Source organism: Theobroma umbraticum, unplaced genomic scaffold (assembly GCF_002168275.2).
Source record: "Theobroma umbraticum cultivar Fairchild unplaced genomic scaffold, ASM216827v3 scaffold_86.0, whole genome shotgun sequence".
Classification (NCBI taxonomy): Eukaryota; Viridiplantae; Streptophyta; class Magnoliopsida; order Malvales; family Malvaceae; genus Theobroma; species Theobroma umbraticum.
Genome location: NW_018397263.1, coordinates 3,873,915 through 3,889,089, shown reverse-complemented (window position 1 = coordinate 3,889,089; position 15,175 = coordinate 3,873,915). Strand labels below are relative to the sequence as shown.

Genomic DNA, 15,175 nt, shown 5'->3' with positions numbered 1-15,175 from the left:
AAGAGAGTGACTATGACAATAAAATGAAAGAAGCTCTGCTTTTCCACATTATTGCGTTTTAAGTAATGCAAAATAAAACCCAACCATCATTCACAACTCACACTGCTCTACACAATTAAAACAGCAACTGGTACATTACACTAGGTTACAAATCGCAAACATGCTTGGTTACCTAAATGTAAATCCAGTTCCAAAAATATATGCATATATATGTACAAATTGCTGTACAGAACAGATAAATAAAGTTCAGTAACAAATAATTTTCACATGAAACTTTGACAAACACAAAATTTTCAGGAACTCAATTCAACAACTATAAAAGGCTTAATAAGCTAGTCATTTCTCCTTATCCAGTGACTAAATGGATAACAACAATTCTAGGGCTTCAATTTGGCATTTGATTCTTTTTCAATTATTTCTCCTCAACATTTTGGCAGTAAAGATGTATTTTTTTATTTACTAATTCTTTTTCATTTTTATTTCCCAGCAACATTAGATCCGTACGCCTTACAAAATGAACCGATAAATTACACATTGAGTACAACAATTACTATACACAAAATCAAAGGCATCGATAAACATCATAAACTCAAATAAAATTCATGAAAAAATAATGATGATGAAAGTTGGAATCCACGAGCCAGAAGTGATGGAGGGGACTTACAGCAGCGACACCGCCGCCTAGGATCACGTACTTAAACCTCTTCTCCGCCATCGACGATCCAAGCTGACACTTTTCGTTCACCCTTTTTGGTAATTAACCGATTTTTTTAAGTAGGATTGAGAATGGGAAATTGGTCCAACAAATTTATAAGGAGGCAACGCTCCTCATTAGGTCACCTTTAGATGTACTACTTTGCCACGTGGCATCTACAGAGCCGTCCGTTACGGCTGACTGTGAATCTTCCACGATTTCGGGTCCCCTATTGGAATATTTTTTTCCTATTTTTTGATTATTTTCAATTTTAGACAATATTATTATTAACAAATTTTGAAGTTATCAGCTACAGTAGCTATTCGCTGTCCATCATCCAACCATTTATTTGTTTTAATTATTTCCTTTTTTTAGCAATTTTTTTCTTTTTTCTTTACCAATCAGAAGGTTCCTTTTCCTATTTTGCTTGCTGAAGTATGTACAGCATCTCATTTTACTAAATAATGAATTTTCTTTAGTCTTCCTTTGAACGTAGACTCTTTCATATTTAAGTCAATAAATATTTAAATTTCATCCTTTTTTTTTTTTTTATATAAAAGTTATTCAGGGATTTAAAGACTTTTCCCGCAAAAGGATGGGCCTCGGGTTTTTGGAAGGATGGTAGACGTTGACGTCATTGATGATCTGGTAAGGCATCTTCATCCGATGTTTAGTTCACACGCGTCAATGTTCCCGTGCGACCGGTACCACAATTTATCATGTCGTCAGTCAAAAGAAGAAACGTTTAAAAACACCAAAAGTAAAGGCCGAACGGCAACGTGGTTTGACTATACTGCTCAACAGCCACTACCGGAATCAAACAACCGACACATGATTCTGAAGTGGCAAGTGGCAACCTTCGAGGGAATTGGACTTGGTCATGTGTTTAGGCCCAAATCAAAAATAAATATATTTTCATCTTTTAGGGTCGAAGCTTTAACCTGATTCAGAACAGCAGGCCCAGATGGTATATTTTTCATTTAAATTTAATAACAAAACAATGCTCTGCTTGCATAATATATTCATATAATAATGTTGATTCACTACAAATTGCCCATGCAATGAAAGTAAGGTTAACAAATTTGATTTTTATTTAAATAATTCTAAATGAATGACAAAATGAAATATTCCAAACAAAAGACTAAGTTTATGAGATCAACATAATCAGCCACCTATTTGGTCCTATTAATTTTTGTATTACTATAGATATCAAGCATTCATGTTTAATTTTATGAAGAGAAAATTGTTGTATTTGAGTTATGTATTTTACAAAGAGATTAATAAAGTTTAGGAGAGAATTAGGCTAATAATATAGTAATTGTAATCTATTAATATCATAATAAAAAATAAACAAAATAGCTCTAATACTATACTATAAAAGGAGAAATTTTATATTCTAAATTGTGTATCTTACAAGGCCATTAAAGAGATATATATATATATATATAAATAAGGGTTTCTCAATAATTTAGGAGAGAATCAAGATGTTGAACATTTTCAACAATAATAATGAAAGAATTAAATGAAGAAAGTCATTTAAATAATTATGTCTGTTCAAATAGTTATATTTATTTAAAAATTGTGTCTACACAAAGACATATATCTTTGTCTATAAATAAGCTCTTTGATTTTTTTTTTTGAATATGAACAAATAGAAACAATTTGCAATTATTCTCTCCACCTTCTTCAAATTCTTCTCAAATTGCTTTTATACCATTTTATTGTAGAAAAATCCTATAAAAGTTTTGTAATCTTATCATACATTGATGAATATTCAATGAATTGGTTTCATCAATACAAAACGGAGTAGACTTTATTATATCCCCAAAGTTTATAGTTTATAACGCTTTTACACATCTAAATAAATAATTCATGGGACAAATAAAATTTTAAAGAAAGTGACATAAATACATAACCTAAAGCCATTATCTAATATTTTTGATTTTCAATAACGTGATCTAACATCCTATTTGTATTGTAATCTAACAAAATTATATTGATTCAATTTATAATTTGTTTAATTGTTATAATTATATTAATATTCATAAAATAAAAAAAGCCAACTTAGCTCCCAAGTGCTCCTAGCATAAGGTCAAGATTCATTGCTTTTGTTTGTGGTGAGCGCAATGGATAGGGCTGACCTTACAATAAGGCTAAATTATATAATTTTAAAAAAATAATAAAATCTTATTAAATAGATTAACAGGTAGCACCCGAATAATTGGTTCATTGGTTGGTACATAATTCCTTATCTAAAGAGTAAAGCTCAAATTCCTGCTTCCCCAATTATATAAAAAAATATATTAACAGGTAAATAATATGAGTAATTTTTAATTTTATTCATTTTATGTTCAATGTTATCTAATTTTTAATTTTATTCTATTTTTATCTTAAAATATAAGAATATTATTCTTTTTAATATAGTATTGTATTTAACTAATTTAATTAGGTTAAACTCATTATTATCAATTTTTTTAATATTATAGTATAATGTAAAGGTAAAAATATAATAAAATTTAATATTAATTTATAATTATATAATTATAGGAACATTAATATTTAAAGTTAATAAAAAAATGAACATTAACGTCAAGATTTTTTAAAGTTAATTTTCACTAAGTATTTTTATTCTTTTTGTAATACGTTAACATTTATAAATGATTAATTTCACTAAAATATGTGTACTTTATTTAAATTGACTTGTTATAGTAACTTTAACACATTTATGTTAATATTTCAATAATACTTATTTCAATTTTGTGAATTTTTATGTTCATTTTTATTGATTTACATCAAGATTTTTAAATGATTGATTTTAACTTAACTATTTTTATTCTTATTATTAATTTATAAATTAAAATTTATACATGGTTAAATTTTTTCTCAAAAATATAAATATAAATGATTAATTTTTATTTAAAGTATATTTATTTTATTTAATTGACTTGTTATAGGTAACTATTACACATTTATGCCAATATTTTAACATTACTTATTGTAGGGTCTATTTGTTTTGTAGTAAAATATTTTTTGAAAAATGTTTTTAGGACTTATGCTTGTTTGGAAGATGAAAAATTAATTACAGATGTAAAACATTTTATGAGTCTATAAGGTTAATCATGAAAAATGTTTTATACCCTTGAAAGGCGTAAGATATTTTCTATAGAACAGCAAAAACACTTTTATACTAAGTTTTTGTTTGGCTTGATTTTTTTTTTAGTTTAGTTACTTTTAAAAGCAAAAGTCAGGCCAAACAAGAATTTGGAGAAGCTTCTAAAAAAGAAGTAGCTTTTTTTTAAAGAACAAATTTGAAAAAAGAGCTTTGAAAAAAGCTCCAGGAAGGAGCTTTCTCTGCTCTTTTTTTAAAAACACACTTTTTTTTAGGAAAAATTTTCTTTTTGTTTCAAAAATGCCCTCATCTATTAAAAATAATTCAACATTATCTGTTCTCATTTTTATATGATTCATTATTAATTATAAATTTTATGTTATATAAAAATACTTTAAAACTTTTTATAAATAAAAACTAAAGTTAACTTTTTTTCATTATGAACAAAGGAATTTGTGATTAATAGAAAATTATTTATTAAATACCCTTTATGATAATTTTAATCAAAATTAAAACTTATATAAATTATTTTGTCAAACAACTTATTTATAAAAAGGAATTTATAAAAGTAATTTATCAAACAGATTAACTTAATTTTAAAAGCTATTATTTTTTATAGGAGCTTCATAATAGCTTTTAAGCTAAAAAAATAGCCAAATAGGTTCTAAGTTTATGAATACAAGTTTGATGAATATTAATATTTAACTTAAAATATTAAAAAAATAAAAATATTAATACTTAAATTAAAATATTAATTTAAAATATTATTATTTAAATTATACAACACAATTAAAATTAACAAAAATATTTTTTAATGAAACCATTCAATACAATTAAATTTTTTATTTATAAATGGAATAAATCTTATTGATAATTATAATAAAAAATATTTCAATGATCATCATTTGATGAATACACATTTATAATAGATTTAAATCTTAATAATAATTATAATAAAAAATATTTCAATAATCGTCATTTAATGAATACATATTTATAAGTATAAAGGTTTTGAATATCTTACATAATTAATGAATATTTATATTTTTAAAGTTATGATAAAAAAAGTGATAAGATGGAAAGCTTTTTAAAAATTATAGTTTATTTTCAATACAGATATGTGATTAAATGCTTTGTGAAATATCATTATTGATTTTGTCCATTTTAATTTTCATTCTTAATTTTGATCCCCAATTAATGAAAATCAAATATCAATATTGTCTTGTAATCAACTCCTATTTATTCTTTTAACACCTAAATAACTCCATCATGATAGAAAATATTTTTCATAAAATGATCCTAATAATAAAAAATGTTTTCAACAGTTTATCCAAACAACAAAAAATATTAAATTTTCCTGTAAAACATTTTACACAGAAAAAATTTTCCTCTAGCAAGTCATTTTCTGGTTACCAATGGACCCTTAACTTTATGATTTTTTACATTCATATTTATAAATTTACATTAAGATTTTTAAATGGCTAATTTTCATCACAAGTGTTTTTATTTTTATTCTTATACATTTATAAATTAATATTCGTAAATGGTTAAATTTTAATGCTCAAGAATATATATTTACTAACAGTATGTTTATTATTATCCAAATTGACTTGTTACAGTAACTTTTCAATATTTACATCAATATCTTAACAATACTTATTTCAATTTTATGATTTTTTACGTTCATTCTTATAAATTTATATTAAGATTTCTGAATGGCTAATTTTCATTACAATTGTTTTTATTTTTATTATTATAAATTTACAAATTAAAATTTGTAAATGATTAAATATTTTTGCTCAAGAAAATAAATATAAATGATTAATTCACTGAAAGAACATTTATTTTATCTAAATTGACTTGTTACTGAAACTCTTACATACTTACATTAACATTTTAATAACGTTTATTTCAATTTTATGATTTTTTTACTTTCATTCTTATAAATTTATGATAAGACTTTTAAATAACTAATTTTTATTACAAGTGTTTTTATTTTTGTTATTATACATTTGAAAATTAGAATTTATAAATGGTTAAATATTTTTTGCTCGATAATATAAATGTAAATAATTAATTTTTATTAAATATATATTTATTTTATTTAAATTGACTTGCTATGGTAACACTGCAAGAAAACAAGGCTTTATTGACAAAAAACAATTTGTCTGTAAAAATCTATTGACAATTATCTAAGGATTGCTGACAAAATACATCAAAGTTGTCACTTAAGTATTACCGATGGAGTATACCAACAGAACTCAATCTGTCGATATTCTATCGGCAATATGATGACTCAAAATTAATGAAAGGCATGACAAGATTATTGATCAACAATCCCGTCGGTAAAAGAGCTATCGACGGAATTTACGGACCAAAATTGTATACATAACATCCAGTCGAAAAAGATATAAGATACTGACAGAATTACCAACAAATTTCTCATCAGTAATGCCATTGCACTTATTAGAAAGGTTAGTTACTAATTTGTCGACAAAAATTTTGTCGGTAGTTGTAGTGTTTACTTACTGATGGAATTTCCGTCGGTAGTGTTATTTTTAATTACCAACGAAAATTTTGTCGATAATTTGAACTTATAATCTTGATCAAGATTTCCCCTCAATTCTCCCCCCTCTCTTTCTCTCTCTCCCTTTCGCACCGCCGAGCCCTCTTTTTCCAGTTCTCACTAACCAACCATTATTCCCTCCTATCGAAGAGTCTTCAACACGAGCTAACTTTGACATACCCTCGTTGGTGACATCTCTCCTCCGATTTGTTTCTCCTATTCGAGCTAGGTGGTTATCTTTCCTCCAATCTTTTTCGACAGCATAAGTAAGCTTCCCATTAGGTTGCCATGAAAATTTTTTTTATTTTTTTTCCATTTGGATTTTATTTGTGATTTTATCAGTTTGTTCATTTCCTTTTGGAGCTGTTAAGTTACGGGTTAGATTTTAGGGCAATTTTGTGTTAGTACATTCGTTTTAATGATGTTGTCTTGTGGTTGTAATTGTTTGGATGCACATAAAGAGAAAATTTATGCTTTTTTTTTTTGGAAAAAATATTGTAAGTGAAAGAAAGACATGAAGGGAGAAAGAAGGATTTATTAGCTATCCGTTTTTTGTTCCCTTATTTATTTGTTGAATTAAGATACATTGTTGAATTAACGAAGTAAGATATATTGATGCTTTTCGTCTTTTTTCTTTTTTGGGTACAATATTGGAAATGTAGCATTAATAAATGAGAAAACAAAAAAAAACCATAGATGTTGAGGTGTGTCAATAAATTTTAAACTTTTAAGGCTAGACTCAATTAACAATACTTGTCACATGCTTACCATGACATTTATTTGGAATAAAACAAAAAAAAAACAAGCTTAAAATGTGGAAAAAACTGTTTAGGTTATTGTATAATTATGTTCATGGAATGATAATTGAGAAATATTGTTTTATATCCAAAATTGCCTACGTTAGAAAGTAAGTAAAAGAAGAAATGGTGATGATTTGAAGTTAGAGGATTGCTTGTGACGCTTGCATGAATTTAGCACTAATAATTCAAAGGCTGGCATAAATTTTCTACCAAGGCTGACTTCACAATGACATTAAAACTTTATGAAGGTATTCATTTATATGTATCATTTCATATATTTATTTATTGATAGTTAAATTAATGTTTATATTCATATTATCTATTGATAGTTACTAACAATTGTAGATTTTTCTTCTTATTGCACAGACAACATTAAGTCAAAGACAAGGGCAAACCCTTGAAGACAATCTATTGTCACTAGCCCTTCAGATGCCCACCTGCTATGCCACATCTTCTTGCTAGACCACGAACTCCCACTTTAATGGCAAATACTTATGTAGAGCAAAAGGTACTGATGTTGAATTCAACTACTCCAGTTGAAACCTCCATTCTAGACATTGTTATTACATCTAATAGTTTGTCACAAGCTAGGGGTTGAGGGTTGAGTCTTGACTTTCCCACTTCTATTCATCCAGATTGATATATGCTTATGCATCCTTTTAGAAAGAGGTAATTTATTCTACTCCAATTTATATCATTATATGCATTAATTTTATTAATGCATTTTTTTTAAAGATACGTAATTTTATTGCAATGAACCACAAATAAAATTCTTCAAACTTATTAGTTACAATATCATATAAAAATAAAGTAACAATAGCCCCTAAGTACAAATGTTTAGATGTGGGGATAATATCCATATAGTATAAATTCCCTAAGCACCACTCTAACATCGTGAACACGTCATACTAAATTCAAATTCAAAATAATCAGATTAAATGTTGTCCAAGAATTTCTATTTCAATCTAACATAAAACCTGTTGTCTAAAGGCCAAAAGCTATCTAATAATTTCTTTCATAATTTAGCATAAACCTTTAGCTCACATATGACACTCTACATAAATCCTACAATATCAAGATAAAGACAAAAACCACACATCTTAAAATTCAATCAAAGCTCCAATCGCTTGTCTAAACATAAGGCACAAACTATCTTCCCCCCTATAAGTAGAAATCTACTCCTGTTTGAATTGTAAAAACAACGTGACTCCATCACACATGAAATCAGTTTACACTACATCTATAGATCTCTAGGACTATATCAAATTAAATTTGAATTGAATATGAAGTATCTAAACTCAATCCAAATTATTGGACAACAATCTCTTATAAAACTCTTTTAAATGTCAAAAATTAAAAGAATCCCATTCCACACCAAGCATGGACTTTATTCAAACTATACCAATCTCCTTAATCAACTTAACTTCTTTAATTCCTTATCACCATGACAAATTATTCATTCAATTCATAGCAAATTCGAACTTCTTAAAATCCCTTCTTTAGCAAGCATGTCAGCAACATAATTTGCCTCACACGAAACATGAGTAATTTTTCAGCATATAAATTTCTCTTGTAATTGCTCCATTTTAATGATCAGCTGCCTATACCTCTATGGTGCCTCCTCATGATTATTAGTCCATAATACCGTATTAGCTGAGTCACTCTTAATCCAAAGATTGTAAGAATGATTATTCAAAAATGAAGCAATAATAGAGAAAGCCTCATGAATAGCTAACAATTCTGCTGAATTCGAGTCCACCATTCCAATTATCTTAAAGAACTTAGCCTTTACCTCTTTTGAGTTATTTCGAAGTACACCTCTACCAGCTTGACCAGAACTACTCAAATATGCTTCATTTACAATAAATTTCCACTAGCCTAAGAGTGGTACACAGCAAATGACGTTTAGTTTTTTCCCCACTCTTAGGTTTTTAGGGTAATGTATCAAGTTTTCAATTGAGTACTTTATGTGTGTCCATTTAGCTTTAGACCATACAGCCACCCTTAACTTAATGAGATCAAACAATTGATTAATATTCCACAATTTTCCATTAAAAATCATGTCATTCCGAAACTTCCAAATAAGCCAAGTAATAACATAAAAAGCTAAACACATTAGGACTTCCACATTAGGAAAAAGTATTGAGGATTATTCGAAGATACCCATTGGAGCTCCCATTTATCACACCACATGCACCAAACTTTCCATAATTCACTACATAAGAAAATTAAATGTGTACCATTTCTTGATTTTTATTACATAACACGCACAATGCCTTGTCATCCTCTAGCAATCCTTTGACTGCCAACTCCTCCTTGACAATTACCTTTTCCCACATTAGTTACCAAGCAAAAAGTTCACTCTATAAGGAGTTTAATCCAACCAAACCTTCTTTCAAACCGTGTTTATTTAACCATATGAAGATAATGCTATATTATAGAAGGATTAAGACGAGTCTGAACCACTAGATGTAGCCTTCCACATGATTCCATCCTTTAAATTTTTACTCAATGAAAACTGTTTGAGAATTATCCATAAGCCAATCCATTGTTGGAACTCCCATCCAAACATTATGTCTTAACTCGATGATTTATTGCCATTTAGATTCTTTTCATTCACCAAACTCATATAGCACACCAATTTTATTTACTAATAAAGTATAAATTCTTGAGAATTCACTTTGCAAAATCTTGTCATTAATCCATTGATCTTGCTAAAATAAAATAGATTTTCCATCGCCAACATTAACTCCCATATTAGAAGTAACCTACAACAAGAATTTGTTAGTAGGCAGTAAAAGAGAAATTATATTTTTCTAGAGATTAGAACATTTACAAGACAGCAAAATTAGGAGGGTACACAAATCTTAGTCATTTTTGGCTATCATGATTTTTATCCATAAACATTCTTTCTCATTACCAAACTTTCATAACCATTTAGTCGACAAGGCTTTATTTTTTATCTCCAAATTAATCAACTTGAGTCCTCCTTTCTCTTTAAAATCATATCCATGATCCCATTTTATATAATATATTCTAGCATTTGCTTGATTCTTAGACTATAGGAATCTTTTTTGAATTTTTTCAAGTTCATTCTAGATACCTCTTGGCATTTGGAACAAGGACATCGAGTAAATCGAAAGATTATTTAATACTAATTGTATTAAAGTAACTCTCCCTCATAATGATAAAAGTGTAGATTTCTAACTATCTAGTTTAGCTTTAAATCACTCCATCAATGGTCTCCATATCTTCAATGACTCGTGATTAGTACCTAAAGGTGACCTTAGATATATTGTTGGTAAAGACGCATTAATGAGTTAATGTGTTTTACTAACAATGTATTGATTTTGTAGTACTTTTGAGGCTACTAAAGTTACTCTAACCATAATGAGGATCATCAGGAGTAACTTTACAGGAGTAGCTTTAAGGCATGTTCCTTAAGAGCATAAAGAGAACATGTGTAAATTTGAGGTAACATAAGGGTATATTATTATTGTATATCTATGATCATTTTTTGTACTAATATATATTTTGATTGGATGTAGGAATCTTTTACATAGGCTATTACAGGTGCAATAGAGGTTTGCAACATGTAGGAGAAGATTTGCAAGGACCACCTCAAAGATCAATTACAAGATAAACGTTAGAAAGCTAAGAAAGATGTAGATGACTCAGAGTCCATATCCTATTGCCAAAGGGTAAGCCACAATCTTGGATCACTGTAAAGGTATGGGACCAGTTAGTTTATAACATATGGTTCATGCCTGAGTGGTAAGCACACACATGCAAAGCCCGACAGAACCACTCGACAGAGAAACATGGTAATGTAGTAAAATATACAGGTGGTTCTTTACCTTTTTACAGTACATTAAATAAAATGGTATGTGTTTTTATTATAATACTACAAAAACAAATCATTTAACTTGTTATTTATGTTGTTAATGTTTGTAATACCATACAATGATGTGTTTTTTATTCTTATTGTCTTTTTGTGATTGCAGTTTGAGGTCATGTTGAGACAACAGGCGTTCTTCAAGCCTTTTGAACGCATTCAAAAGTGGTAAAAGGGTACTAAAGAATTTATGAATGACAGGTCTAAAGATGTCAGTGTAAATGATAATATATGTATTTATATTCGATATATATGTGGCTTACCAATTAAATACCATAATAATTTGGATAAAAGACACTAACACCCCTAACTTCTAACCATAATTCCACATAAGTCTATTAGTTTTCAAAATGTATAATCTACTCTAAAAGAATATCTTCTGTTGGACACATAAGTCCAATTGTTGGTCAACTGTTAATATTTCTATTAATTTGATGATGTAGTAATATTTAAAGGACAATTTTAGGCTTCATTAATTTTAAAAATGACTAAACTATAATTTTTAGAAAAAAAAAACTTTACCCTACCTTTCGCTAGCCAGTCACCTCGTAGTTGGATTTGGTCAAAGAATGCTAGATTTGATCAGATCGGTGCTCTCCAGTTTAGATCGTGCTCTTTTGGGGAGCACTACTCTAGTCATGGTGCTCCTTGAGAGCACTGGTCTTGGTGTTTCTAATCGTAATGCTCCTAAGGGAACACTAATCTAGTGCTTTAAGGGAAACACCAATAGTGGTGCTTCCTGGGAGAGCATTAGGAATCTTTTACATGGGCTACTACAGATGCAACGGAGGTTCGTAACATATGAGAGAAGATTTGCAAGGATTAGCTGAAAGATTTATTATGGGATGAGCGCGAATAGGCCAAAAAGGATGCAAATGACCCTGAAGTCGATATACTATTGACAAAGGGTAAGCCACAATCTTGGATCACTGCAGAGATATGGGACTAGTTAGTTGATAACGTATGGTCCATGCCTGAGTGACAAACACGCACACTCAAGGCCCAACAAAACCATTTAACAGAGAAGCATGGCTGCATAGCAAAACATACAGGTGGTTTTTGACCTTTTACACTACATCGGAAGAAATTGATATGTGTTTTTATTGTAAATCTACAAAAATGATTCATATTACTTGTTTTGTATTGTTAATGATTGCGATACCATGCAATAATGTGTTTTTTATTTTTATTGTCTTTTTGTGATTGCAGTCCAAAGCCATGCAGAGACAAGTGACATTCTTTAAACTCTTTGAACACACTCATAAGTAGTAGAAGGATACTAAAGAATTTATTGACAACAGGTCTAAAGCTGTCAGTGTAAATGATAATAGGTGTGCTTATATATGTTGCTTAATAGTTAAATACCATAATAATTCGGATATGGGACTAGTTAGTTGATAACGTATGGTCCATGCCCGAGTGACAAACACGCACACTCAAGGCCCATCAAAACCATTTATCAAAGAAGCATGTCTACATAACAAAACATATAGGTGGTTTTTTACCTTTTACACTACATCGGAAGAAATTGATATGTGTTTTTATTGTAATACTACAAAAATGATTCATTTTACTTGTTTTGTATTGTTAATGATTGCAATACCATGCAATAATGTGTTTTTTATTCTTATTGTCATGTTGTGATTACAGTGCAGAGACAAGTGACATTCTTTAAACTCTTTGAACACATTCATAAGCGGTAGGCGGGTATTGAAGAATTTATTGACAACAGGTCTAAAGTTGTCAATGTAAATACCATTATAATTTGGATAAAATACACTAACACCCTTAACTTTTTAGACATAATTTCATACAAGTCCATTAGTTTTCAAAATGTACAATCTCTCCCAAGGAAAAACTTTTACTGGATACATACGTCCAGCCATTAGTCAACTATTAATATTTTCATTAATTTGATGATGTGACAATATTGAAAGAAAATTTTACACTTCAATGATTTTAAAAATTACCAAACTATAATTTTTCCAAAAAAAAAAAAAACTCTACTCTACCTCCCTTGGTCAGCCACCTCACAGTTAGATCTGGTCAGATAATGGTTAATTCAATCAGATTATGCTTCCCTAAATAGCACCGATTTGATGCTCTTGGGGAAAACCCATCATGGTGCTCCTTGGGAGCATTGGTATTGGTGTTCCCAGTCGCAGTGTTCTTAAAGAGCATTAATCTAGTGGTCTAAAGGGAACACCCATCATTGTGGTCTCTTAAAGAGCACTAGATTGGTGCTTTCTAGATATGGTGTTTTTTTGAAGTGGCCAATCGAAATAAGGGAGCATTGTCGGTCGACTTGAAAGAAAGAAAAAGAGTGAAAAAAGACAAAAAACGTTCTAGACATTTCACATTTAGGCATTAACACTGTCTAAAATTAAGGGTGCAATGTTCATTTTGAAAGCTACTGGAGCCACGTGTAATTATGGCCAAAAGTTGAGGGGATCAGTGTAATTTATGCTAATAAATTTAATTATTTTACTATTTGTAGGAATCATATACTGTAGTTTTATCGTAGAAGTATGGTGATGTGATATCGTTCCAAGTGGAGTTTGATCTTACGGCATGGGAAGAGGCAATTAGAAGCCGAAGACTATTTAGACCCCATATTTGTGGATTTGGCACCGAAGTCCTTGGTTCTACAGTTCTAGCTATAGCAGCGACGTTTGAGTTCGCTTCTGATCTTGAAGTTGTAAGACCTCCTTCGCCTCTTGCACTTGAGCTCGATGGCTATCGATAATTAGTTACTAACATTGATCACTTATTAGTGTCAGTGGGCAATATTAATGACTTGTTGAAAGTGATTATTGAAAGGTTACTGCCTTCGAGCTCCTTCGCGACTTCCTCATCATAGCAATCAGCTCTTCCGCCTCAACCACAATAGCAACAGCAAGATAAGCAACTAACTCCTCAATGATTGAGTGTTATAGACTTCTTTGTACTTCGTACTTTTCATGGATGTTTAAATTGAATTTTTTTCATTTGTATTAATTATGATTTGTATAACATTTTCATATTTTTAATAACGTATATGTTTGCTTTTCAATAATAACATCATATAATAATTAGATTACCAACAAGACAGACAAAAATTGAATTTTTAGAAAAAAAATCGATTTTGCATTTATTACCAATGGAATTCATCCATTATCGATCAAATTCATTAGTTACCGATAGAATTAGTGATGGAATTCATCTATTACCTTTAAAGTTCATAAAAAATACCAAATGAATTACTGATGGATTCAAAGGCATTATCGATAAATATGGCTTTCAAGCTTCAAAATCGAATCCGTCAGTGTTCCGATGGTAATCCATTGATAAAGTAGTCACTAAAATACCAATGGAATTGTTGACGGATTTATTTTATTGCTACTTTTCAACGAGCAATACTGATGAATTTACATTCATCAATATTACTACTAACAAAAATCACTAACGAACGTATCGGCCAACGGATCTAAACCTTTGTTGACAGAATATTTGATCAGTATCCTTATTAACAGAATATTCCATGACAGATTTGTCATTACCGATGATAGTTATGTCGACAAAATGCCAATTAAAGTTTTTGTCTATAATTCCATGTCAGTATATCACATTACCGGCAGAATCAAAAGTATTATTAATGAAATATTCCATCGGTAATTCCTTACTTGTTTGTAGTGTAATTCTTACATATTTAATAATTTTTTTTAAGTAACATTGTTTATTTCAACTTTATGATTTTTTTATGTTCATTCTTATAAATTTACGTCAAGATTTTTAAATAGTTAATTTTCGTTATAAGTGTTTCTATTTTTATTGTTATATATTTTTAACTTGAAATTCGTAAATGGTTAAATTCTTTTGCTCAAAAATAAAAACTTAATAATTAATTTTCACTAAAAGTTTGTGTACTTTAATTAACTTGACTTAGTATCGTAACTCTTATACATTTACGTTAATATTTTAATAATATTTATTTCAATTTAATGTATTTTTACATTTATTCTCATAAATTTACATCAAGATGTTTAAATGTATAACTTTCACTATAAGTATTTTTATCTTTATTATTATGCATTTACATTAACATTTGTCAATGGTTAATTTTTATTAAAAG

At 28.9% G+C, this 15,175-nt stretch overlaps 1 protein-coding gene across 1 annotated transcript in view; it reads right to left on the bottom strand.

Annotated features, from left to right (window-relative positions):
* The window catches only part of MDAR1 (monodehydroascorbate reductase 1), a 3,905-nt gene extending 3,083 nt beyond the window's left edge, over positions 1-822 (bottom strand). Inside the window, exon 1 of the mRNA XM_021434068.2 lies at positions 665-822. Within this exon, the coding sequence (XP_021289743.1) occupies positions 665-715 (51 nt within the window). The 5' untranslated portion in view covers positions 716-822. The remainder of the gene's footprint in view (positions 1-664) is intronic.
* Positions 823-15,175: the final 14,353 nt, after the last annotated feature.